Source organism: Haliotis cracherodii, unplaced genomic scaffold, assembly GCF_022045235.1.
Source record: "Haliotis cracherodii isolate W230 unplaced genomic scaffold, xgHalCrac1.p SCAF_1, whole genome shotgun sequence".
NCBI classification, from domain to species: Eukaryota; Metazoa; Mollusca; class Gastropoda; order Lepetellida; family Haliotidae; genus Haliotis; species Haliotis cracherodii.
In genome coordinates, this window is record NW_027266264.1 from 11203432 (window position 1) to 11228688 (window position 25257).

Genomic DNA, 25257 nt, shown 5'->3' on the forward strand with positions numbered 1-25257 from the left:
TGTAATTATGAATACTTATTGTGTTTTTTCGTGTTAAGAGTCAATTATGACATACGTGTACTTACAAGTAGTTTTTTCTTTAATTTCAATGCAGTTTCAATGTTTTACATGTGTACATTCTATAAGTTGTTTGTAACAGTAATATCACATCACGGTCACTTCTTGCAAGCGCACCATGCTACGTACACTGTAGATTTATTACTACCACTGTTTCGTCTTAAATTCATGTTTGGTTAAAAAATGTAAGTATCCGGTTGATTCAAATATTCAGGTTAAAAGATAATTGCTAATGTTAAACATTTTAACGATTAATTTGAATATATATGTTTTTCGAAGATAATATTTCTGCTCTTGTTAGTAGAATGATGTTAACACATTGGAATTCAAATTAGTTTGGGAAAGGGGGACAGGGGTGGCCCAGTCGACTAAGGCGCCGCGAATCACTGTGCAGAACGCCAGAAACCTATGATTGTAGGTTCGAATCCCGGTTCGCCCCGATTATGTTTCTAGGTTTGTCTGCACCATACCCGTGCTCGTGGGTTTCACCAAAGTGGTAAACGTCTGCGACCTCAATCACTTCGGGCTTTCCTCCCACATTTAGCTGACACGCCGCAATATAACGGGAATAATGTTAAAAGCGGCGTTAAACCCAACTCACTCACTCACTGAATAGTTTGGGAAAGACTGAGTTACGCTAACATCTTATCGAGGTGACTGCGCAGTTGTTTTGACACACACTGACACCGACACTGAGCTGACCTGTTGTGAAATGTAAATACACAAACCGAACGTCAGATGCATCAGTGATACTTCATTCTTGGGGGTATTTTTTGTGTTCGCTGTTTACCGTGGTCATTCGGCACAGGAGTGGTGGGCACATGTAAAAGGCTTAGCTTAATGGTACAAATGGTAACTCTTCACACCAAAGACTGGATCCCATGCTCTTCATTGGCACAATGTGTGGAGCCCATGACTGGTCAAAGCGGTATACTCACTCTCTCATGATCACTCACATATTTGGCACAACCCTCTACCCTCACGTGGGGGCACGGGTGGCCCAGTCGTCTAAGGCGCCGCGATTCGCTGTGCAGAGTAGCGTCCCTTGGACACGTCAGAAACCTATGATTGTGGGTTTGAATCTCGGTTCACCCCGACTATGTTTCTATGTTTGTCAGCACCATACCCGTGCTCGTGCACCAATTCGGGCTTTCCTCCCACATTAAGCTGACACGCCGCGATGTAACTGGAATAATGTTAAACCCAACACACTCACTCACTCTACCCTCACGTTCTCAGAGAGATATGCGCACATAAGCTTATTCATGGTCTCCAAAGCTGAAAAAGGATGGAAGAAAAGTGTCGTTGCGTTATATTTTTGGCAATAATCATTTTGGAGATTTCATAAATAAATAAAAATAAACTGTGTACATAACAGGCTTCACCACTCCTGTGTAACTACATCTGATATCTGCTCTACTGTATAAACATTGCCTCCTACCTGTATGTATTCTTGTCAACCATACTCTGTATATCACTTGCTTGATAACGGTGTTAGAACCTACACTGAAACGTCGCTCTTAATTGTAATAAAGACGTTGCTATACATAAATCATATCCTTACTTATTACTCCAACTTCTAAATGCTTATCAAAGGATTTTAAAGCACAAAACAAATTCGCTGAACATTCTGTATGCCCGAACAACAATGTTGTCGTAAATCAAAGAAAATGTTCTGCGTCTCTTTTCACAGAAAGAATGCGTATTTTGAATCAGTGATCGAAAACACCTACAGTTTCCAATTTTATCACTTGTTGATCCTTGAACAGTTAACGGCTTTGATCCACTGGGTGTTTGTCATTTGGGTTACGCGTAGTAAAATAAATTGATGAATATATACATTTTATAAAACAATGCCCTTCGAGCTACATGTATATGAGATTTACACATAACTCGTACACTGATTTGTTGAGATGCTATTCGTGAAACTCGTGTACATTTGTTTTTGGCCATGCATTGAGGCTTTTTCATCGCACAAATTTTAATATGTCAAGTTCAGTTCTTACCCCAGTCTTCATTGAACCAATATATGTTTACACAAAATTACATGTATGTATGTATGTATGTATGTATGTATGTATGTATGTATGTATGTATGTATGTATGTATGTATGTATGTATGTATGTATGTATGTATGTATGTATGTATTATATGTTATATTCACGAATATAGTGAGTCACAGTTTGATGATTGAAGAATGGCGCAAACTTAATATTCCACACGAAGAGAGGTTATATCCACCGTGTATAACACATATTCAGGAACCTAAATACAATTTCATATCACAATGTCCATTATATTCTGAGCTAAGTAAGCATATTGTACCAGCATATAATTTTACATATCCAGAACATGTACTCGTACATGTACATGCTGTTAAATACATTTACACTGTTACACTGTAACTGTCTCGCGACATATTTTCGTCAGGTTGAAAAAGTGTGCAAGTGCTGTGAATTACTAAATAATATGCATTATGATTAATATGGCCTTAAGGTGTATATATCTGTAATATATGAATTGATAAAACTAGCCCATTGTACGTCACATTCATCATCATGAATGCACCCACACACCTCTTGTTAAGCCGTATTAAATTACGAAATGTAGCATGGTGTTATTCATAGTGTGTTGATCGCAATAAACAATGTTCATCTGACTGTATTGATTTCAGGTGTTGCATACTATATGATCAAGAAGTGCCTGCTTGACATGTTGATGATAACAAATCACGTGACAAGGCATCATGTGTCAGTATCATTCCGATTTCGCAATCTTAGATTATATGTATATAGACATAGGCAGTTTAGTCAGTTGGCTGAAAGGAGAACAAAGTTTGACGAAGGGATGGGCGTTCGTTTATTCCTCTCGGCCGTGCTGGTCTCTGTGGTGCTGTTCGCCACTGCAGGTAGGCGTTGTTCTGTTAATATACAAATAATAAAATAATTTGAGATATGAAATATCTTTGTGAGGAATACATGTATGTCATTAAGTTGGTTACGTATTATTTGAAACGTACTTTATTTAATTTTAGTAAATCAGCATTTCTGATGCATCCATTAAAGTGGAAATATGCTCTCGGACCTCGTGCCCATTTCAGTATCTGGACGTTGTACTTAGGACCCCGAGTACAAGTGAGACAGTGCGCATTTGTAAACAATGTATTTCATTGCTATATTGATCTAAGTTGCCGTGACAGACACCAATAGCGGTATTTGAACGACTTGAAAAAAACATTGGTATGACTTAAATTCCCTGTTCTTAGTCCCGCTTTGACAGGAGGATATTTCTATATTTGATATTGATATATTTTATATTCCGAACGGAAGCACGTAGAGGTAAAGAAACGTCAAAGTGTCAAACGAGTTCAAATTTTGAAGGGATTCAGATTGATTCACAAGCAATTTATTCATTGAATACAGGGTGTGAATAGTGTTTCGTGGGGAGAACGTCAGTGAGTCGAATCTTACTGCATTAAACCACATTGGACGGGTTGTTACCGTTTAAAGGTATCTAACCTGCGCGTATAAGCAACGGTATTAGATGTGCTGAATTTACGACATCCCCTAGTAGTATAAGGATCAGCTTGTCACCGGTTCGAATCCCACATACACCGATTATGATCCCCGATCAGTAATTGTTTGTGGGTTCACCAAAGTGTTGTACTTGTACATGTTGGTGTTTTAGGCGTAATCATTAGCTGACAGAACGTAATACAAATGAAAGGTGGCTTAAAAGAGCGATCCCTCACATATTGTATATGTATACCCGTCAAACATGTCCATTTTCTTTTAGATTCGTGCAATGTGACAATGATAGCAAGAGGATCACCATCCAACCTAACCTCTCCAGGATATCCCTACAAGAATTATCCGAGGCAAGTGGATACTGTCACAAAGGGCTTAGGATTTTTACTGCCGTCCTTGATAGGACCATTCCCGATAAAAATTTGTCTGATCAAGATCCTATGATTCGTAGCGGGAAATACACAAATTTGTAAAAACATTTATATAATCACGACATCAATCAGATATTGTTCAGGAAGCGTCCCGATTCAGCCGTTTCCAGCCGAATTCCTCCCGATTCTTCCGTTCTCAATCCGAATCTGATCCGATTTGTATCTTCTGGATAGTAAAAAAACGATCGAATCTGTCCCGACAGCGTGCCGATTCTCCCGAATGCGATCCGACAGAGATCAGACAGTGACCGGACAGTGAACCGACAAAGACGGCTCGCATTCGGCAAGATCTGAACGCAATCTGGACTCAATCGACAAGAAACGGCAATAAACAATATCTCCAAATCATGCCCGTTCATCACGACAGCGTCCCGATCCAGGGGACAACGTCATCACAACACAGGACATTGTTACGATTTTGATCCGATACTGCAGAATCTGTAAAGACATAGTCACGTTAGTAATCCGACTAGACAAAATCGGCTGAGTTTCCCGAATGTTACGGGACTCACCATACTGTGGGGAGTGCTTGGCCGACCTCTCTGGACCTTCCCGATCCGTCGGACTTTGTTACGAACGTGTGAACGTAGCTTAACGCGACATGTCGGTGCAGCCCGCCTCCGTGATCTAGTTGTAGAGCGTTCGCCCGAAGAGCGGAAGGTCCTGGGTGTGATCCCCGGCCGCGTCATACCAAAAATACGTTAAGATATGGTTCTTTTTGTTACCCTGCCTGGTGCTCGACATTAAGGTGCTAAAACAATGACTGGTCGGCTCGGAGTCAGTATACTGTGTCTGAGTGGGGTATTCTTGTTCGGCATGGTATCTCAGTGGGCTAGCACTATAAAACAGCATCACTCCGAATTTTATTATTTTATTACACACACACACACACACACACACACACACACACACACACACACACACACACACACACACACACACACACACACACACACACGCGCGAATTTTGGTGATCCTGTCATGCAGTTTATCTCTCAGAAGGCTTTAAGCGGTCGATTACTTCAAAAATGTCGAACAAATTACTTAGATGATGGTGAGATATAATATTGCAGGCTCTTCAATAATTGTGTTCCCTGTTCTTAGCGAAAAGGTGATCGAAGCTGCCATACTTTAACATTGGCTTACGATTATCGTAGTGCTAAGATCGCTTTGTGGAACTGGCCCTAGGTTATCATAGAAACAGCTACCGTTACAGGTACGTGCGTAGCCGTTATCAAACGATGGCCATGTGTGATAAAGCAGAGTTGTGAAGTATGTCTGGACTCAATCGACAAGAAACAAGACAAAAAACGAGTTGTGAAGTATGTCACAATAGATAGAACATAGATTATGAACGGTAGGGATGTACTTTATTATGGTATTTGTTTGCCACATAAACATGGCACGATAGAGATATAACATTGGTTTCTTACATCTATAGTAATCTGAACTGCTGGTGGAGGATCGACGCAAGTAACAAAGACAGCAGCATCTTCGTGAAGGTTCTGGATTCTGTCATCGAAACATCGAAAGAATGCGTTTATGATAGTCTGTCTTTTTACGATGGTAAGAGCGCACGAACTACAATTATTTATTGACACTTCATAATCTATTTACTGAACTGGTATGCAAATAAAGAAAATAACATTGTTGATGGTCGATTTCAGAAGTTCTGACTCCTTAATCCAGATGAGGTCACACTAGTATAACCTGAGTATTGATATGCCGGTCGGACCTAGTTTCTATTTTGAATATTCTCAAACGTTTTCATTTACCTCCCAATGGAATTAAAATATTTCTCAAGCTGATATACCAGGGACCATGAAAGACGATATAATAATTATTTGCCACATAAACAATTGTGTATCATGATGGACAAATAATCATCCTGCATATATTGTATGATGTAATGCTGTAGAAGACAGTGATGGCTTTGGAAGCGCTATTGGAATCCTTCAACTGCCAGGAACTGCTAGTCTTTTAGTACGGCGTGTCTCCAAGATCATGATCATAATCTGTCAGCACTGTACCCGTTCACGTTGGTTACACCAAAACGGCATACATCTTGTGCCGTTAAACCCCGATTATTACTCTTGCACCGGATGTCAAAATGTCATTCATGTTATGTAAAGTGTGTACACATGTACATGTAGGTATGGTCGTCGATTATGATAACCTTGGCTAGTATTGTGCCGGCCAATAGTCAATCCAGTGTATCTGTCATATACTTTTTTTTTTTATCAAACAAGTGCTGATGTATCTATTTTGTAGGACCAAACTCTACAGACCGCTCTCTTGGGCGACTTTGTGGAAACGGACGTACTACGTTTATAAGCACCGGAAGTTCCATCTATATCTTGTTCAAGACTGACGGCGATCACGAGTTAAAGGGCTTCAATCTGGAGTTTTATGAATCAACAAGTACGCAGTGATATACTATATCGTCACAATAGTAGTTGAAAAGAAGCTAGAAAAACATAACTATGAGAAATCTCTGGTAAAATCTCTGCTAAACGAAAGACAACCAGTGACATGTCTGACATTTTATAAACTCAATTCGTATATTAATTGTTCAGCAGTCAAGTGTACTTTCCAGTGCACAGGCATGCGTTCCTCTCTTAGTGTCCGATTAGAACTTCTGTGATGGAAAATGTTTTCCGAAATCAAAGGATGATAGTGATATCTCTCTGTGGAATGTGCAATGTATATTCATTACAAAATATTTAATCATCGTTTACATGACTCATTTCACTAAACTTGATTTTACTTTCAAATTGTTAAAAATACACACAGCAAAAAAAATGCAGTTTCCGGTATCCGGATACCTGCCGGATACCACCGGACACTTACCCAAAACGCGTCCGGGTATCCAGTGGCAGATACCAGGCCGGATACCAGATCCGTGGTATCCGGCATGGACACCTCACCTGAAAGTATGCCACCTGGAATCCGGGTATCCGGCGCCGGATACCTCACCGGATACCTCAATCTGGGTGTCCAAGGATCCGGCACCGGATACCAAGGATCCGGCACCGGATACCTCATTCTGAGTTTCCAAAAACATGTCACAATTTGGGGGTGCATTTTGTTCAATTAAGTGTGAAACACCTAAATATATATTGGAAACTAACCATGAAAATTGAACATTGCTGAAGGAATCCGGCAGGTATCCGGATGCAATTTTTCGAGATGTCTTAATCCTGGTAAATGATGTTAGCCTGGGCATATCAGATAGCTGTAGTAACATTCTGTGTCATTTTAGTTGTAAATATCCCCTTAAAGTTGAGATCTATGGGCATGTACTTTTGGAGAAGACAATTTTTTCAATCTTTTTAGATGTTAAGCTGTTTAATGAACAAACATCAGTTCTAATACATGTATGATGATACCCTTAAATTTCATGTTCAGACTTCCAGATTGTTCTGAGTGAAAGTATAAACTCATCGACTGTGTGCTCACTTTGGCCTTTGGTCCTAGTGAGATGATAATATGATTATTTGTAAAGGTACAAGTACTTGTTACGAGCATACCAGCTTCATTTAAGTTTTGAAACACAATATGCCTCACTCTGAGGGTGACATGTACCAGATTTCATCACACTACAGAGAGCTGTTCCTCAGTTACTGTGAACATTTTTACTGAAAGACATTGAAAGCTAATTTGACCTTCAATATCAGTTGCGACTATTTCAAAAACAATTGTAAATTGCTTCATTCAGTATAACATTGACAAACATATGACAATGATATACAACTATATGTATAAGAGTTATTTAGACTTCTGCAGGAAAAGGCACATTAGAGAACAAGAGTCATCAGAAAGATGACATAACCCCCCGGCACTACAGAGAGCTGTTCCTCAGTTACTGTGAACATTTTTACTGAAAGACATTGAAAGCTAATTTGACCTTCAATATCAGTTGCGACTATTTCAAAAACAATTGTAAATTGCTTCATTCAGTATAACATTGACAAACATATGACAATGATATACAACTATATGTATAAGAGTTATTTAGACTTCTGCAGGAAAAGGCACATTAGAGAACAAGAGTCATCAGAAAGATGACATAACCCCCCGGCAGCTGTCTGTAAAGTAACCACTAGTAAATGTGCAATTCTGTATGTAATGAGTCAACAGTTTAAAGTTCTTTAAGAAGCATACATTGTTTATCCACAAAAGATCCACCATGGTCGCATCCATATGAATGCCAAGTTTCGATCAAATACATTGAATGGTTTTCGAATTCTGCCCCAGAAACGAACCTCATCCCCAATTGAATCTATGTCCAACTTCATTCCATAAAAATTTAAAAAAATAAAAATTAGAAAAATCCCAAAATATCAAAAGGCATCACTTCAGTATGTGTCTGATAGCTTTGCCAAGTTTCGATCAAATACACTGAATGGTTTTTGAATTCTGCCCCGGAAACGAACCCCATCCCCAATTGAGTCTATGTCCAACGTCATTCCATAAAAAAAATAAAATAATTTTTTTTAGAAAAATCCCAAAATATCGAAAGGCACCACTTCAGTATGTGCCTGATAGATTTGCCAAGTTTCGATCAAATACACTGAATGGTTTGGGAATCCTTCCCCTGGAAAAGGAAATGATTACGGATGGACGGACGGACAGACAGACTGGCTGATCGCTACATCACCCCGTATTATATGCCGGGGGGATAAAAAGTAAGTGTATGACCTGTTGCCAACTTCTATCCCTGCCCTAAGGAAGAGTTTGGCCATTAACAATTTTTTTGTCTGGCTATGACATTGACCTTTGACATAGCAGATCAATGTGTTATTCCAAAGATGTCCAAGCAATGCATGGTTTCATCCGATAACTATGGCTATCAAAGTGAGGCAAAATATTGGAAAATCCCCATTTACACACCTGGCTAAAGAAACATAAACAACAAACAAATTATCAATTTCTTTTATTTATATGCCTATATCACACACTGAACATTGTTCACATGATGGTTCCTGATGCAGTATGCAATTTCCTCCTATTCTTCAATACTCATAACAGAGTGGGATAACTGTTCGCTTGAAAGCATAAGCAGACCATGCTCACCAGTTCAGAGTTACTTGCCCTCAAATATCCTTTCCCTTCTATATTGCCCTGGAAAAACAGGAACCAGGATGAGGGGAGGCCAGATCGGCTCTATCCCTGTTGCATTGTGTTAGTAGAATTGTGAAAATTCTATTTGGTGTTTGGGTCCACATTTATAGACAAGTAGTCGCAAACATCATTCCTTTCAAGTGATTACCACATGGCCAAAGACAATAATTTCTTCAACGTCCTTGAAGGGTCCCACTCCGACTTGGCATTGGCTGGTCTTCTCACATTAGCCAGACCAGCCTGTGTGAGTGTGTCCCAGTGTCAATTGGGATATAACTTCTTGGTAGGCCCCCATTGAAATAACAGGATTCTCCTCATCACTGTCTGCCTATCACTTCTGATATCTGGAAGGGTCCTTCCAGACTGTCAACCAGTCATCCGGGTATCTCAAGCTGGACTTCAGTTTCTGCAAAATTATGTATAAAGATTGTAGCAATAATAAAGAATCGTTGCAACATGTACTTACAGATAAAAGGCAGCAAATTCACTTAATTTATCGTCTTTGAGTTTTGTTATATACCAAACATTTGAGATATATATTGTTCCATGCTGATGAGTTGAAACAATCATTAACTGACATCTCTTAAAAATGCTTGCCATACAAGCCAAAGTAATAGATGAGGTAGCAAGTGGGCTCATTGATCGCTCGTAATCGTACCCAATAACGTGGGATGTTGTCCATAACAGTCATCATCGGTGCGTCTTGATCGAGCTCATAACTGGTTTGCCTAGTTGAGATTTGAGATTTGATTATTTATAATCCTTGTCATTTAGCTGAACTATTGTTGGATGTGGTGTTAAATGAGTGAAATGGGAAGAAAGTCCGAAGTGATGCAGGTCTTACATGTTTACCACTTTGATGAAACCCACAAGCAAGTGTATGATGCTACCCTCGATTCAAACCCACGACCATTGGTTTCTGTCAAGCCCAAGAGATGCAACTAAGCACAGCAAGTTGTGGTGCCTTTGATAATTAGGCCATCCATGCCAACAGGTGATAAAGAACAAGCAAACTGAAGAAATATTTGCAGAATAGCTACATGAACATGATGAACCAAACAGAATAATTTCAAATATTTACCACTCACTGCTACTCTTCTCTTGTTCCTCATTGCTTCCCTTTTTCCATTGATGCTGTGCAGATGACTGACTCATTCATTTATCCAGACATTCTGCAAAAATAAGTAGCATTCACATTACAGAAATATATTATTTAATTATGAAGCTTATACAAAACAAGGACATAACAGTGTAATTATAAAAATATGTTAAGCGTAAAAAAAGTAAAGTCTTTGGTGGCCATTATTGTAAATTATAGTCTGTATTAGCATCCCACAAAAGTTTAGAGTAAATAATCGTTCCTAGATCTTTGTACATTTCTTCATTATCTATAAAAAGCCGATCTAATTTGGATCATCTTGTTTTGACCACAAATCCATTACGCCCCTTATGCAAATCCTTGTCGTCATAACAAACAGTTGACCATAATACTAAAAAAAGGACCCTTGGCGTTTACAGTAAAGTATGTAGAGCAGGAAAATATCTAAATCAATCCATTCCATAAGATCTCTGCACGGAAATCATAAGGTCACGAAGCCCTGCTACGTACCTGGCATCCGCATTTGCTGCCAATCGCCTTTCCAAATACTGTTGACTTCCGCGTTGTGGATGGCTCAGAGGAACTTCGGCCGGCATTTCCGTGGTGGAGGTGAATGAGAACAATCTATCGATACACGAGGTAAGCTTATCGTAATCAAGCATCACGGTGTATATCTATACACGAGGTTTGTTTACATCCATGTTCTAAAATGGCGCCCTGGACCGCAGGGGAATATGGGTAAATTGGCTTGTTCCGGGTTAACACAAAGCTGGGCCCCAGTCTCTAATATCACAATATTGTTTGGCGCAAGTTGACGACGCGCATAGGGAGCCGGGAACTAGTTTAACACGACATAAGCTGGTTCCTGGCTCTCTATGCGCGTCGTCAACTTGCGCCAAGTTATATTAGAGACGAGGCCCAGCTTATACACTGAACACAATCGGTCATTTCGTCAAAACTGGCCAAATATTGAGATTGCAGCTGAGGTAATGCTGGCAGCTGAAGTGACACATTAAGGTAAGGAATATGTGAATATTACAATGATCACGTATTAAAGTAATTTACCACATGTAAGCCTGTCACATGTGACACATTAACTTTCATAACCAACATGTAAGTAAATGTATCAGGATATAATTATATTTTTATATAACAAGTAGCCTGTCTATCATATGTTAGTATATGCTTATGTATATAATGAAGAAATATGTTTACTTTAACTGGATAATTTGTATGCTAATGTGACTCACTGTCTTATTTCATATACTCCCTTTACTCTGTGAGATGATTAATAGCCTCAACATATTTTTCCAGATGTGAAGAATCAAGAACAGCTTTAATGACAGGGAAGTTTTGCATCAGAGATCATCGTGAAGTGGAAGATAAGACATTTTAAGGGTATGAACATTTTCACTTGAACTAGCTGAACAATAACCATGATGACAACTTTATCATGGGGGAATTTTGGGTGGTGGGGTAGCCTAGTGGTTGAAGCGTTCACTCTTCGTGCTGAAGACCCATGCAGGTTTGATTCCTGCCACATAGCTGCGATATTGCTGAGTGTGGCGTTAAACATCAAACAAAGCTAACAGCCGCATACATACTCACATGGGGATTCCAGGTTGAAGTTAGTCCCCATCAACATGATCAACCTATGCTAGTTGTAAGAGATAACTTAATGGATCGGCTGATCAGGCTCGCTGACTTGGTTGATCCATGTCATTGTATCCCAATTGTGTGGATGGATGCTCATGATGTCAATCACTGGATAGTCTGGTCCAGACTTGATTATTTACAGACCGCCGTCATTTAGCTGGAATATGGCTGAGTGCAGAGTTAAACAACAAACACCAACATGATTCTACAACCTGCTCTTGTGGATACCATTTTGAGGATCCTACACATAACTTCTTTTCGGGTCTTAACTATTGCAATATGTTCTACTACATGTGTTTTAAACATATATTTATTTCATTGGCTTATCTAAATGATGCTCAAATACAAAATAATTATTAATAAAATACTAATTCTATACTATTGCAAACTATCAGTTGAGCAATAATGTAATCATCTGATTATAATTAGATAATGAAGGAGAAGTCCATATTGATTAAATCTACCAGATTCTGAGATAAATGCACGTATTGATTGATTTATTTCAATGTTTTCCTGTACATAATTTTCAACAATTCCATATAAAGCTTTCTTATATCCATGCTGTATAATAATACCTATTATTTCTAATAATAGCATAATTTGGACACACAAATAAGTAATGAATGGTATTTTTATAACAGGTGCCACACGTGCGGGATAGGTCATTTCACATGAATCATTTTTATGTGAATTTAAATCACTACAAGCTGATCTGAGTCCTGAAAGGATATGCCTTCGATTCTGTGAAAATGGAAATGCTTAAACATCTCCCAATATTAACCATGCTATTACAGAATCTGTTCACTTGTTTGTGTATGTAAAATATTTTTTCAACGATTACATCCATCTAATGATTGTTTGTATGTGTGCTGTGCCAGTAGAGGTATATATGTACAAGCATGTGCATACGCGTATAAAAATTATGTATGTTTGGCTAGGTACCAGTATATGAATTAGTTGTTTTGTGCGACTTGTATATTAGCATCATCATAGTTTCAACAGACAGTTTATGTATATCAAATGTTAAATGTCTTTGTAGGGAGAATTGCATATCAAAACTGTCATTATTTTATTACTTATGAGTAGAACTTTTTAAGTATCTGGCAAGATACATTTCCTTGGTCCACAGAAACATGTTACTAGTAAACTGTAAACTGACTTGTCAGTGTGGTTGGAAACTAACTAAGCCGTCACTACTCAATTAAGTAATTAACAGATAATTGCAAGTGATAATACCCACCTGACACTAATTGCCCTGTTAATCCCTAATCCACCATGAGTTGACATTGAGTTCATCTTGCTAATGAGCTGTTGTGAGCGTAACAAGATGATAAACATCAAAGGTGGGGCAGGCTTTGATCAAGTGTTCTGTAGAAGAGATTATGTCATTTGTTTAATGTTTATTTAGGATTAGCTACATCCCTTGATCCTACCAAGACCATACTTGAGATTATCAGACAGTTTGTCTGGATACAACCTGATGTCTCAACTGTACTTATTGGATTCTGCCTTGTAGCAAACTATGTGTGTGACAAGGACTTTGACCACTCTGTGCAGATGCATAACAATGCACTTGGGGTATGATTCAATTATGTCACACAAGTCAAAGATGGGTTCCACTGTATTTAGAAACAGACGATAGATGCAATACTGTGTAACTTTATAACAATCAAACGAGTATTCAAATAGGAATACACATATATTTACAATGACCCTTGAAAAGTTCCAAAACCAAATAGAACTACTTAAATTATGATTACACTTGACCAATATATTTGGCAGCTTTTCCCGTTATTGTTAATCTTAATTAAAGATAGGATAAATGATAAAAATATGATAATGATTTTACTCATGACTAATCATGGGCGGATACAGCTTTTTTACAGCTATTTATTGTCTTTGGTGGAAATTTATACAGAAATAAAGATTTATTTTCGAAATAAAAAGTGGGGTGCGCACCACAGCAACCCCCCCTCTGTATCCGCCCATGCTATTGCCAGCAGCCGAAATAAGGTCCCCCAAATGTAATATACATAGTTTTTAGTCGATTGTTCAGGTGGTTCTTTTCAGTTGATTTTTTGTATCAGTGTCTATTTTGGCCTACCAATTAATGGTAGATATTAATCATCAATAATAAGTGAGATAATTATTTTCAATGTGGCTCCCATTGCAACTGAAGCAAGGAACGATTCAAATTAAGCCTGATTCAGCTGCTACATTTATATGTCCTTGCTTCTCTAATCAGTAATTCAATCAGTTGTATAGTGACTTGATATTTGGAGAAAATATCTGTTGTATGAAATCCTAATGTTACTTACTTTTGTATTTGAGATGATATTTGTATTTGGTAGCCTAGTGGGTAATGCGTTCTCCGAAGCACTGGGTTCTGTTCCCCACATGGGTACTGTGTGAAAAGCCCATTTCTGGTGTCCCCGCAGATATATTGCTAAAAGCTGTGTGGAACTATACTAACTTGCACACTCATTATATAATATTTTGAGATCACTTACATTACTTGTGTGATTGAAAGTTTTGATAATTATGAATACCGTATTCGACAGAATAAGCGCCCAGGGCGCTCTCAAAATTTCCTGCTTTATGCTGGCAGCCTGAAATGTTAATGTACGACAAATATATTTTTCCAGAATGAAATTCCCCATAATTAAGGGTGCATATCACACACGAATGAGTATTATATGCAAATAAATAAGTCTTGTATACATTGATCAATTGGAAAGGGTGCTATTTGGGATTGTTAACGAGACAATATATTAGCAAATATTCCCGTGGGCGCTTATTAGAGCGAGGCGCTTATTACATCAAATACGGTAGTTCTGTTTTATGTATAAGAACCTATTTTATGCAATTTGCATTGCCTTGTTTAACCTTCCTTATGTTTTGATGTAATGCAAACATTTGAGAAAAAATCAGGTGAGCCTGCCTTATGGCACTACAGGAATTGTTTTCAGAAGATCAATTACAATTTTGTATTTTCTGTAAAATTTACTGTTTGCTATGGCTTTTTTACATTGATTAACATGGTTTGGGTAACAGTTGCTTGATAAACTGTCATTACCTTACTCATTGAGAAACCAACTTTTTACCCTTTGTCAATATATGTGTGTTTCTTATATTTTTAATAACAAGATCTTAAAGATGTTATAAATTGTTTCAGGCACCTGGATTTCACAATGACACCAGATCAGACAAGTCATACAAAGGACTCTCAGGGTGATGAATAATCCTCCCCAGAACAACTAGCAGGTTCACCTCAGAAAGTGATGATTCTGAATGACTAATGCCACATCAGTGTGATTCTGTAGGTTGTTTTATTACGACATTAATCAAGTCTAAAGGAATTAATACCACAGCAGTGAGACTATGTTTATGTGGTGTACACTGACGCTGACTATACAAATCTGAATGACTTTTGTGGTTTACTGCACAAACATAATTGACTTTAGATATTCTTCTCCCTTGAAATTCTTCTGAGATTTGACCGATTTGTTTATTTAGAAAATGGCATTGAAGCATCTGTTTCTGTTTTTGAATGTTCTTGCAAACACCTTTGGTTACTGAACCAATGAAATGTCATAAAATCAATAAATATGATTTGTTATCTTAACAAATTTTTTTGTTTTGCTTCTTTAAAGAAATATGATATTGATCATTCATAACATAGGTGCTAACATATATCAAATATACTAATGCCCTGAATGTTTTCCAACAATTAATACAGCTCACTGAATGAAGTTTTTAGTTCCATGTCAGTAGAAAAATTACATTGATGTTTTTATGTACCGGTACTTTATTAGGTGTTTTCTGTGGATGCACCCATTTGGGTTAATGATATTCTGTTTCAAACTTCAATGAAACTCGTCTGTCAAGATGTAACAAGTACTGATACAGTTCCAAAATAATCTTTTAATCTCACCAGGAACAAAGGCCCAAGTGAGCACATAGCCAATGACTTTCATTTGTTTTGTCAGAGTGAATATGGTGTCATGTCACTTTATGAGCAAAATTCCAACAATATCATGATGGGTGACACCAAGCAATGTACCGATGTGGTGAATCGAGCGCTTCAACCACGAGAAGCTAGAACAAACTGGGAATATGAAGATGAAATGTAAGGATACCATCATACCAGGACTGAATGCTTTTCATTTAATACGCTGAACATCTAAAATGAAATATATATGAATTTGAAAAATGTTTTCACCAAAAGTACCTGCCCATAGATCTCAACTTTAAGGGGATATTTACAACCAAAATAACACAGAATATTACTACAGCTATCTGCTATGCCCAGGCTAACATTATTTACTAGGAGAAAGACATCTCGAAAAATTGCATCCGGATACCTGCCGGATACCTGCCGGATACCTTCAGCAATGTTCAATTTTCATGGTTAGTTTCCAATATATTTTTAGGTGTTTCACACTTAATTGAACAAAATGCACCCCCCAAATTGTGACATGTTTTTGGAAACTCAGAATGAGGTATCCGGTGCCGGATCCCTGGACACCCAGATTGAGGTATCCGGTGAGGTATCCGGTGCCGGATACCCGGATTCCAGGTGGCATACTTTCAGGTGAGGTGTCCATGCCGGATACCACGGATCTGGTATCCGGCAAGGTTTCTGCCACCGGATACCCGGACGCGTTTTGGGTAAGTGTCCGGTGGTATCCGGCAGGTATCCGGATACCGGAAACTGCATTTTTTTTGCTGTGACAATAACAATGTTCGCAGAATGTGGAGGGGATTTGATTGCAACACCTGACAAAACAACGTTTCAATCACCTGGCTACCCTAATCAGTACCTTAAGTAAGTACATGGTAGTTGGGTGTATCTCGTTTTCACATGAGTAAAGAGGCCTTTACATTAATAGGATATGAAGATTAAGCAGCTATGAAATGACTTAAAGCGATAATAAATTAAAACAACTGTGTTTCCTGGTAATCGATACAAGATATGTCTGCAAAAGTGCTTCAGTATTTCATCATACCTGCATATATGCTGATTCCACAAGATGTGCATTCCTACTGGTAGGAGTGAAGTTAACGCCTATTTATGACTGTGTTACAGAAATATGAATTGCTCCTGGTTCCTTACTGCGAAGGACCCAAATGACACAATAGTTGTGGAATTCGACCACATGGACGTGCAGTCGTCAAGCGGGTGTGTCGCCGATTCTGTGACTGTCTATAATGATCACCAAGGCGATGGTAGGTATAACGGGGTGCAAGTTCCTGACTTGCCGATGAATATCTGATTAACAGCCATTGAGAAATGCCCAGATTGGAAGACGTGAAGTTACACAAGAGTTAAATACGTCACAATGGCATTCCCGTTTAACATTTGTCTTTTCGTATTGTTTGTAAACACCTCGTGCAGGGACCTGCCATCAGAAAACCCAGTACGAAATAGAAGCCTTATATTCAAATGATGCAGCGCTTGCAGTGAGCCAGCCCCAGCTGCTACCATTAGGTCAGGCATAGTTCCAACCAACGAGTGCAGCACAATAGACCGAAGCGAATATACAAGATAAAGCTCATTGAAAGGTTTTAGCAACCACTAACCTTTTATATGCTCAGGGAACCAGTTCCTCGGTACGTTCTGCGGATATTCTACACCTCGCTTCCAAAGTTCTAAAACCAAATTACGGATAGATTTCAAGACTCGTGGCTCTCAAGTTGGAAGCGGCTTTACATTCCATTACAGGACGGTTGAAGGTGAGCGTCTCAAATATTTGGTCAATAGAATGCTACGAACATCCGTTAAACACAGAACAGAATAGGCTTTAACTCAGCGGAAAGGCCACACCAAGGTATAATTCCTTGAACGCAGGCATCAAACATTTCAATCGATTATAATGCACCTAAGGAACGCACATCTTGTCACCCAACAATGACTTTGTACTCGGTGAATGCATTGGCAATTGCAATTGCAAGTGATTGAAAATATGTTTCAATGACATGATCATTATGTTTTATCTGTAGCTGGTGTCTGCAATCTGACAATGGTTTCCGACGTCAACCCATTGTACATCGTATCCCCAGGATACCCGGATGCATATGAAAAGTATGTTCGAAGTAAAACCCGAAAGAAAATCTCATAACTTGGGGAATTCACATATTTCTACATACATTAATTATTGCATGTAATACATATCATAGAATATAATTATAATTAATATAATTATATATATGTATATATCCAGGTTGAGACTGGAATTTCATCGTGCGTTAACTCCCTTGCTTCGGGAAGATCTTTACACGAGGGCGATCGAGAAGTGTACACGTGCACGCCCACACTGATTATAACCTTTTCTTATTTTTCTAGTGACTTGCAATGTGTGTGGCAGATTTACTCAGAACACATTCGAAGAAATGTTGAAATTGACGTGATCGATTCATACATTGAGGGTGACTACCCACAGTGTGACAATGATTCCTTAACAGTATACTCAGGTATGATCGTACAATATAAACGTAAAATACATCATTCATATTACTGCCAACATAGTAATTTTGATAAAGGTCAGTTTCTTAACTGTTTTTCTTTACTTGTGAATACGCTTTAGTACGCAGCAGACGTAATTAGAAAGTAGCATGTGATTATTAATTTCAACGATTCAGTAAACTCACTACCGTGTTTGTCACTGGGTTGTGTGGTCAAGATTGTTTAGAGGCTCCTGTCGTATGACAAGAGTATTGCTGTACCGTGCAAGCCAACAAACACTTACATCTATATCCAAATTGTGTGAGTGACGGGTGCTACCGGTTGAAAGGACATTTAGTGATCCATGAACCATTTGGAATATGTTCAACATAATTTGCGCCCAATAATAGTGTTATCAAATAGTGATCATGCCAGGTGTTTGCGAAACGTCGAACGTATCCTGCCCAACCGATGACATTCGTCACAAACATGTGAAAGCCAAGTCCCCTGAACAATACACAATACACTTCTGTTGTATAGGTTTGTACCAGAAGGCCACGAAGCTAGGAACGGTTTGTGGCAATAAGACACAAACGTACACATCGGCAGGCATTGGCATGGCGGTTGAATTTAAGACGGATGATGCGGTTGTAAACAAGGGCTTCCGAATCAGATACAGTCAGACAGTCGATGCTCCAGGTAAGGGTTTATTATATCATCGGTGTTGTATTAGCATTAATAGGTACAAAATATATATTGTTTTGATACCTTTTTATATGAATGCTTTTCTTATTGTTGAATGTGTCAAAAGTTCTTCGACGCTTTCTTATATTACAGTTCGAATATGCCATTTCGAATCCTGATTACAATTTCTGAATTTAATTATATTTGTAATTATGTGCCTGTCATGGAGTTGTGCTTACTTACTTACTTACTTATATTGGAGATTTAACGTGCGCTTTCCGACTGCATACCTTTCCTTGCTCGTCGGGAGAATACTATAGCCTCGCGAGCCGATAAAGATTTGAGGAAACACACGATATGGCCTAAATATTGCCGATGTGACGTTAAATTTCACTCACTCATTTTAGGAAATAGAGGAAAAATCCGAATAGCAAACGATTTCCTAGACCAATTACGGAGATGTAGATACCAATATAAAGCCCTGAACACACGCTATCCGAGAGTACCATAAAGGGTCAGAAGAATTATGTACAATTAGTGATGTGGTAAAAATGACTAAACAATATGATAAATAATACAATACTAGATAATTCCGATGCTACATGAAAATCAAACTTTCTAAAACATTTTCCATACATGAAAAAGCAAGCAAACATATATGAGATAACATGTAACAAAAACATACATAAAAAAGTATGCGATTCAACAGCTAGAGAATACCATTAACGGTAATGAACGTGAAGACACCGGACAGTGACGACTGCCGAAATTCGCCGAACTGTGCCGAACGCCGGATAATTACGAGAGGATGAAGCGCTACGGTTACAAGACCGCGCCAAACTTGATTTTACGACTCTACGGTGCCATTTTATAAAACCGTGTAATGCTCAAGTCATCCATGAATTTATTTAAAATAGGAGAGAACTACTTTTTCTATGGCCTACTGTGTAGTAACGTTGACATTCACTGACGACAGGTACAGGTGTTATCTATACATGTCCGGTTGTTGGGCCATCAACGTAGAGGGTATTACTATTGTTTCAGTTAATCCAACATCCCTTCAATGCGGCAGCGGGACTCTGACAGCCAACTTATCTCCCAAATTCATTCAGTCACCAAGATTCCCCCTAGATTATCGAAAGTAAGTTGAAGTGTTTAAAAACTGCATTTAAAAACGTTTTTATATCATTGAATTACATTTACGTATTTAGTGGTGTCAAACTGAAATCGCGAACAAAAATATATACTCGTAACAATCATACATGCAGTATCACAAATCAAACAATCACAAATACAGTGGTACAGTGGGTGGTTAAAACGTTCGTTTCCCTACTTGGGTACAATGCGTGAAGCCCATGCTGATGTGCCCCGCCGTGATATGGCTGAAAACGGCACAAAACCATACTCACTCACATATTACACTTCAACGTATTACATAGGAGAAATTGAATATCATAATGCTTCCAGCTTGCTAAAAATTCGTTACACCAAAACAACGTGCATCATGTTGAATTATGGTAACTGTTAATGCTACACTTCCTGACAAACATGTACATGTGCACGTGATGCTGTTTTATGAAGACAGTGTTGGTTTCATAATTGAAAAGAGTTTTCACATGACGGCAAGGTTTATACATGTACACCAGTACTTGATTCGGTCACCATTTTCCGACGCTTGTCTTAAGCGTCGGTCCCAATGTTGACTAACTGATGCCTTTAGTCACTGTTGTATCCATCCTCGACGTATTTATTCTCAGGCAAATTATTTACTGCGGCTATAAACGACATTCCCTTACTCATTCTTATAGACAGTAACTACAATTGTTCTCGAGAAGCGCCAGTGATAACTTACAAAAATGTGTGCTCGATTTCAGCAATTCCCTATGCATTTGGACATTGACGACAGTCCTGCCAAACCACATGATCAGACTAAAGGCAGTAGTTTCCCAAATGGAGAGTGAAGTCGGATGTCCATATGATTCCGTTACAGTTTACGATGGTTTGTATATGAGAAGTGCATGGATAATATTCTATACTGTTCAGTTGTTATGCAACATGATAATGCTGTTTCGTAGATATTTTATTATGTGGTTTCTCACTGGATGTGGTCTGTTTTATATCTATGCCCCAAATTCAGAATCTTGTCAATTTTTCATAGGGATGTTATACGTGAAATCCATTTGATAAGTGGTACGATTTCATGTATAAAGCAGCCTCGTGGCATATGCAGGCTTTGGCAGTACATGTTGCTTTATTGTTGCTAGGTGTTGGAAGCAGCACTTCGTGGATGTTGAAACCTCGTGGCATATGCAGGCTTTGGCAGTACATGTTGCTTTGTTGTTGCTAGGTGTTGGAAGCAGCACTTCGTGGATGTTGAAACCTCGTGGCATATGCAGGCTTTGGCAGTACATGTTGCTTTGTTGTTGCTAGGTGTTGGAAGCAGCACTTCGATGATGTTGAAAAGGTGGTGTGGTAACATGCAACCGACAGTTCAGAGCAGTGGCCCGTCAATGACAGTGGTGTTCAAAAGCGACAATTCAGTTACTGGGAAAGGCTTCCAGCTCAAGTACACTGCAACATCAGGTATGAGGACCTACATTATATACACCTGAAAAAGGCCCCACGAACTTTATGTTTCTGTTTAAAAAGCCATTAAAATATTGTGTCCTGTATCATGTTTCAGATGAAAGAATTGTTTTTGTTTGCATAGAGGCATATTGGAATACAAAAAAAAAATCGTTATCTAGTGACATGATTTGAAACAGATCAAGGCTTGCACGTTTATACACTTGATCTGCGTCATCATATATGATATGAAGTAGCTATTGTCTCGATCTTGCGAAATATACAGTGTTCAGCAGGTATCAGTGATATCTCCGAAACTTAAAAAAAAATGAAATCAATATCAGATGTATCCACAACAAGCATTGAACTGTTTGGTATATGAACATTAGGAAGGGGCGGTACTTAACCTTTTTAAGGGGTGTATATTAACCACCGCATCCCACTCCATGTATTTTTTGTTTTAAATAGTCATTGTTTAAAAAATAGAAGCGACACAACCCTTTCATACTCATTAGAAACTCATGCCAAAACATAGTCGATTTATTATTTATATCATGAGCATGTGGTTATGAATCACTATCAAATAGTGATGATACCAGGTGTTCGCGAAAAGGTGAGCACAAGTCACAAGTCACCAACACATGCCATACGATCAGTCCCTCTACATACCAAATTGAACAAAGCTCGCACAAATGGTGATGTTGTTGCCCAGTGTATAGTGTGGATGCGAGTTGATTTAAGATTGAAATCCGTGTGTAGTGTACAGTGCAAAATGTTCGTTCGTTTCGCAAACGCCCGATAAAAACTGGTTGATTATAAACGATTCGAAATGCATGAATATGACTAAAAGTATGGACTTGACGGCTTCAATCAATGTGTATCCTGTTTGTGTTTGCAGCTCCCCTGACCTGTGGAAGTCACCTGATCGCTTCTGGGATGACCCAGTACTTAACATCACCTGGATATCCGGGAAATTATCCGATGTAGGTGTATGTTGCTTATTTAATAATTTTACTTTATAAACGATTTAAATATAATGGCTAATAACATTTTGTTCAACTCGAATACACAAACTCTCTCACTTGTAATGCAATGAGATATGACGTGAGTTTGAAATGTTATGACGTCATCCTTGAATGCAATGACATCATGCCTTTATGATCTGCCAAGTAAATGGCACGTGTTGTTTTCATATTTGGGGTTGAGAAATACATAATCAAGAAAAGTATTCAAACGTAGTGAAACGTTAGAAACTTTTTCCTGATTTACAAAACTTTTTAACAAATATGATTGTAGCACATAAGCACATTCATTTTACAGTATGTGTGTGTGTGTGCGTGAGTGTTCGGGTGTGTGTTTAACTTTTTACGCTGCACTCCCATGCAATATCCCATGGCAAGCTATATACATATACGTATCATGGTCCCTGCCGTCGGGATAAGATGATACGCAATCACCAAGTCACCGAACCTGTCCATCTGGTCCATTTAGTCGCATTTTGCTGAGACCTATTCATACCAGGGACATCTTTTCCATGTTTGTGTCATTTATCAAAATAAAGATGTACAGTCTAGTTTAATAGCACTTTCAGTACACCAAAAGAAGCGATATTGTTATGTATAGAAGAAATAGATGTATATATACATTATCACTTCAGTATTATCATCCTCGTTTATCGAGTTTATTGTATCTGCATTCTTATACTATCCATACCATGTAATCATTCGCCACCAATGCACTGGATAATGGAGAATAAAATAACATATTAGTGGTTCAGATCTCGCTGTTTATATATTTATGGTGGCATTCGGTTCTGTGCGCAGCGTACCTGTCACAAATCAGGTGAAGTTAAGCAGAACCAATCGAGGAGGTTTGAGTGGTGATCGCGTTCGGCAGGTTGACCCCTGTGTCTATGGTTTCGACCATGCCCCAACACTGAAGTACATGTGCACGATGTAGCACATGTGGTGTATCCTTAGCGCCTCACGGGCAGCTTGGGTGCAGAGAACTGAGAATGAAAACCTTGTGTACACTGATCCATTGACCGTCGTAATAATTTAGCGCTATGAGTGAGTGAGTGTGTATTGTTTTCACGCCGCTTTTTACAATGTTCCAGCAATATCACGGCGGGCAACACCAGAAATGGTCTTCGGCGTGACGAGCGAACGCTTAAACCACAAGGCTACCCGACCGCCCCGTAGCACTTTGAGCATGAAATCGGTTGTGGAAATGGCGCATTACAAATTTGCACATTATTTTGTGTGTGAAATAACGATATCCGAAGGAAGTCTTGTATAAAGCGGGATATATTTCTATAATCAACTCTTTAAATTTTTCAACAGAAATAAGGACTGTGTGTGGACCATCTCCACAAATTTGAGAAACATCAAGATTGGTGTCATCGATTTCCACCTTGAGGGTTCCACTAATTGCAAATATGACTACCTCACACTTACTGCTGGTACGAAATTAAACTTATATCAATCTTGTACTCGTCGTATTTGTTATAACTTTTGTATTCTTTTATGAATATGATACGAATTATTACACTTAATCGAACGTGTAGCCGTTTGAAATGAGATATTCGTGATATGATCATTATAGTTATAGTGTAACTCACGACTAACTTAGTTAACCATGTCTCACTTTGATCGTGTCAACCATGTATGTATAAAAAATGTTTCAGTTTATTGTTTATGTATCATCAGGTCGCAGCACGGATTCCATTCCACTTCAGAAGTTGTGTGGATCTCACACAAGCAGCTACATCACCACAGGTCCCACTGTTACCATTAAGTTCCATTCAGACGCCTCGAACACGGGTCAAGGCTTCCGCCTCTCTTATACAGCCGGATCGTTCATTTGTGAGTAATTCACAACGAACCAACAGGTGTACCATTAACAATTACAACAAAAACACAGGTCCACCTCTTGTCATTTCATTTCAATTACATAAATCTGAGACCTTACTTCTCTGACCTCGTAAGGTACATGCATGTGTTTCTAGGTTTAAGATGATCATTGTGAAACAGCAGGGCCAATACGGCTAATAACATATTTATTGCAGTAGGGGTCTTATTAATTCATATTTTTCATATTCATGTATCCAGCTACGTCATGTGGTGGGCAACTGACTGCTCTTTCCACGGATCAGGTGTTAACGTCCCCTGGGTTCCCTACGGCTTACCAAAAGTAGGTGCATGTACATGTATTCAAATCAATATTACCTCGTCATGAATCAATAGATACATAATATTATTGAACGTTCATTCTATCAGCGATTGACCGCCTCCGTGGTCTAGTGGTAGAGCGTCCGCCCGGAGAGGGGAAGGTCCGGGGTTCGATCCCCAGCCGCGTCATACCAAAAGACGTTAAAAGATGGTATTTGTTGTTACCCTGTCTGGCGCTCGGCATTAAAGGGCTAAAACAAGGACTGGTCGCCTCAGAGTATGTATACCGTGTCTGAGTGGGATATTCATGTTAAACTGCGGCATGGTATCTCAGTGAGCTAGCACTATAAATCGACATCAGTCCGGACTAGTACAAGCAGCCACACACACACGTGCATGCACGTCGCTATATAAGTGCAATAATCTTGGACGCGACGTTAAACCCAATTTCACCTCACCTCTATCAGCGATTACTTTATTGATGTTGAAGGGTGGACG

General features: G+C 38.8%; 1 protein-coding gene and 2 long non-coding RNA genes across 3 annotated transcripts in view; 2 read left to right on the top strand and 1 right to left on the bottom strand.

Moving 5' to 3' along the window:
* The first annotated feature begins 2864 nt into the window (after window positions 1-2864).
* The window catches only part of LOC139472519 (cubilin-like), a 33222-nt gene continuing 10829 nt past the window's right edge, over window positions 2865-25257 (top strand). Inside the window, exons 1-17 of the mRNA XM_071254998.1 lie at window positions 2865-2966; window positions 3854-3935; window positions 5458-5582; window positions 6288-6437; window positions 16648-16723; window positions 16985-17124; window positions 17494-17631; window positions 17899-17980; window positions 18242-18369; window positions 18881-19039; window positions 20069-20165; window positions 20899-21023; window positions 21455-21607; window positions 22488-22572; window positions 23932-24050; window positions 24298-24453; window positions 24700-24781. Coding sequence (XP_071111099.1) covers window positions 2906-2966; window positions 3854-3935; window positions 5458-5582; window positions 6288-6437; window positions 16648-16723; window positions 16985-17124; window positions 17494-17631; window positions 17899-17980; window positions 18242-18369; window positions 18881-19039; window positions 20069-20165; window positions 20899-21023; window positions 21455-21607; window positions 22488-22572; window positions 23932-24050; window positions 24298-24453; window positions 24700-24781 — 1958 coding nt within the window. The 5' untranslated portion in view covers window positions 2865-2905. The remainder of the gene's footprint in view (window positions 2967-3853; window positions 3936-5457; window positions 5583-6287; window positions 6438-16647; window positions 16724-16984; window positions 17125-17493; window positions 17632-17898; window positions 17981-18241; window positions 18370-18880; window positions 19040-20068; window positions 20166-20898; window positions 21024-21454; window positions 21608-22487; window positions 22573-23931; window positions 24051-24297; window positions 24454-24699; window positions 24782-25257) is intronic.
* Window positions 8961-10953, bottom strand: LOC139472511 (uncharacterized). Its single transcript, XR_011653893.1, has 3 exons — window positions 10750-10953; window positions 10222-10312; window positions 8961-9546 (listed from the first exon to the last, which is right to left on the bottom strand). It is a non-coding gene; the product is annotated as an uncharacterized lncRNA (long non-coding RNA).
* On the top strand, window positions 11130-15507 carry LOC139472504 (uncharacterized). The gene is made up of 3 exons (XR_011653891.1): window positions 11130-11256; window positions 11554-11637; window positions 15071-15507. It is a non-coding gene; the product is annotated as an uncharacterized lncRNA (long non-coding RNA).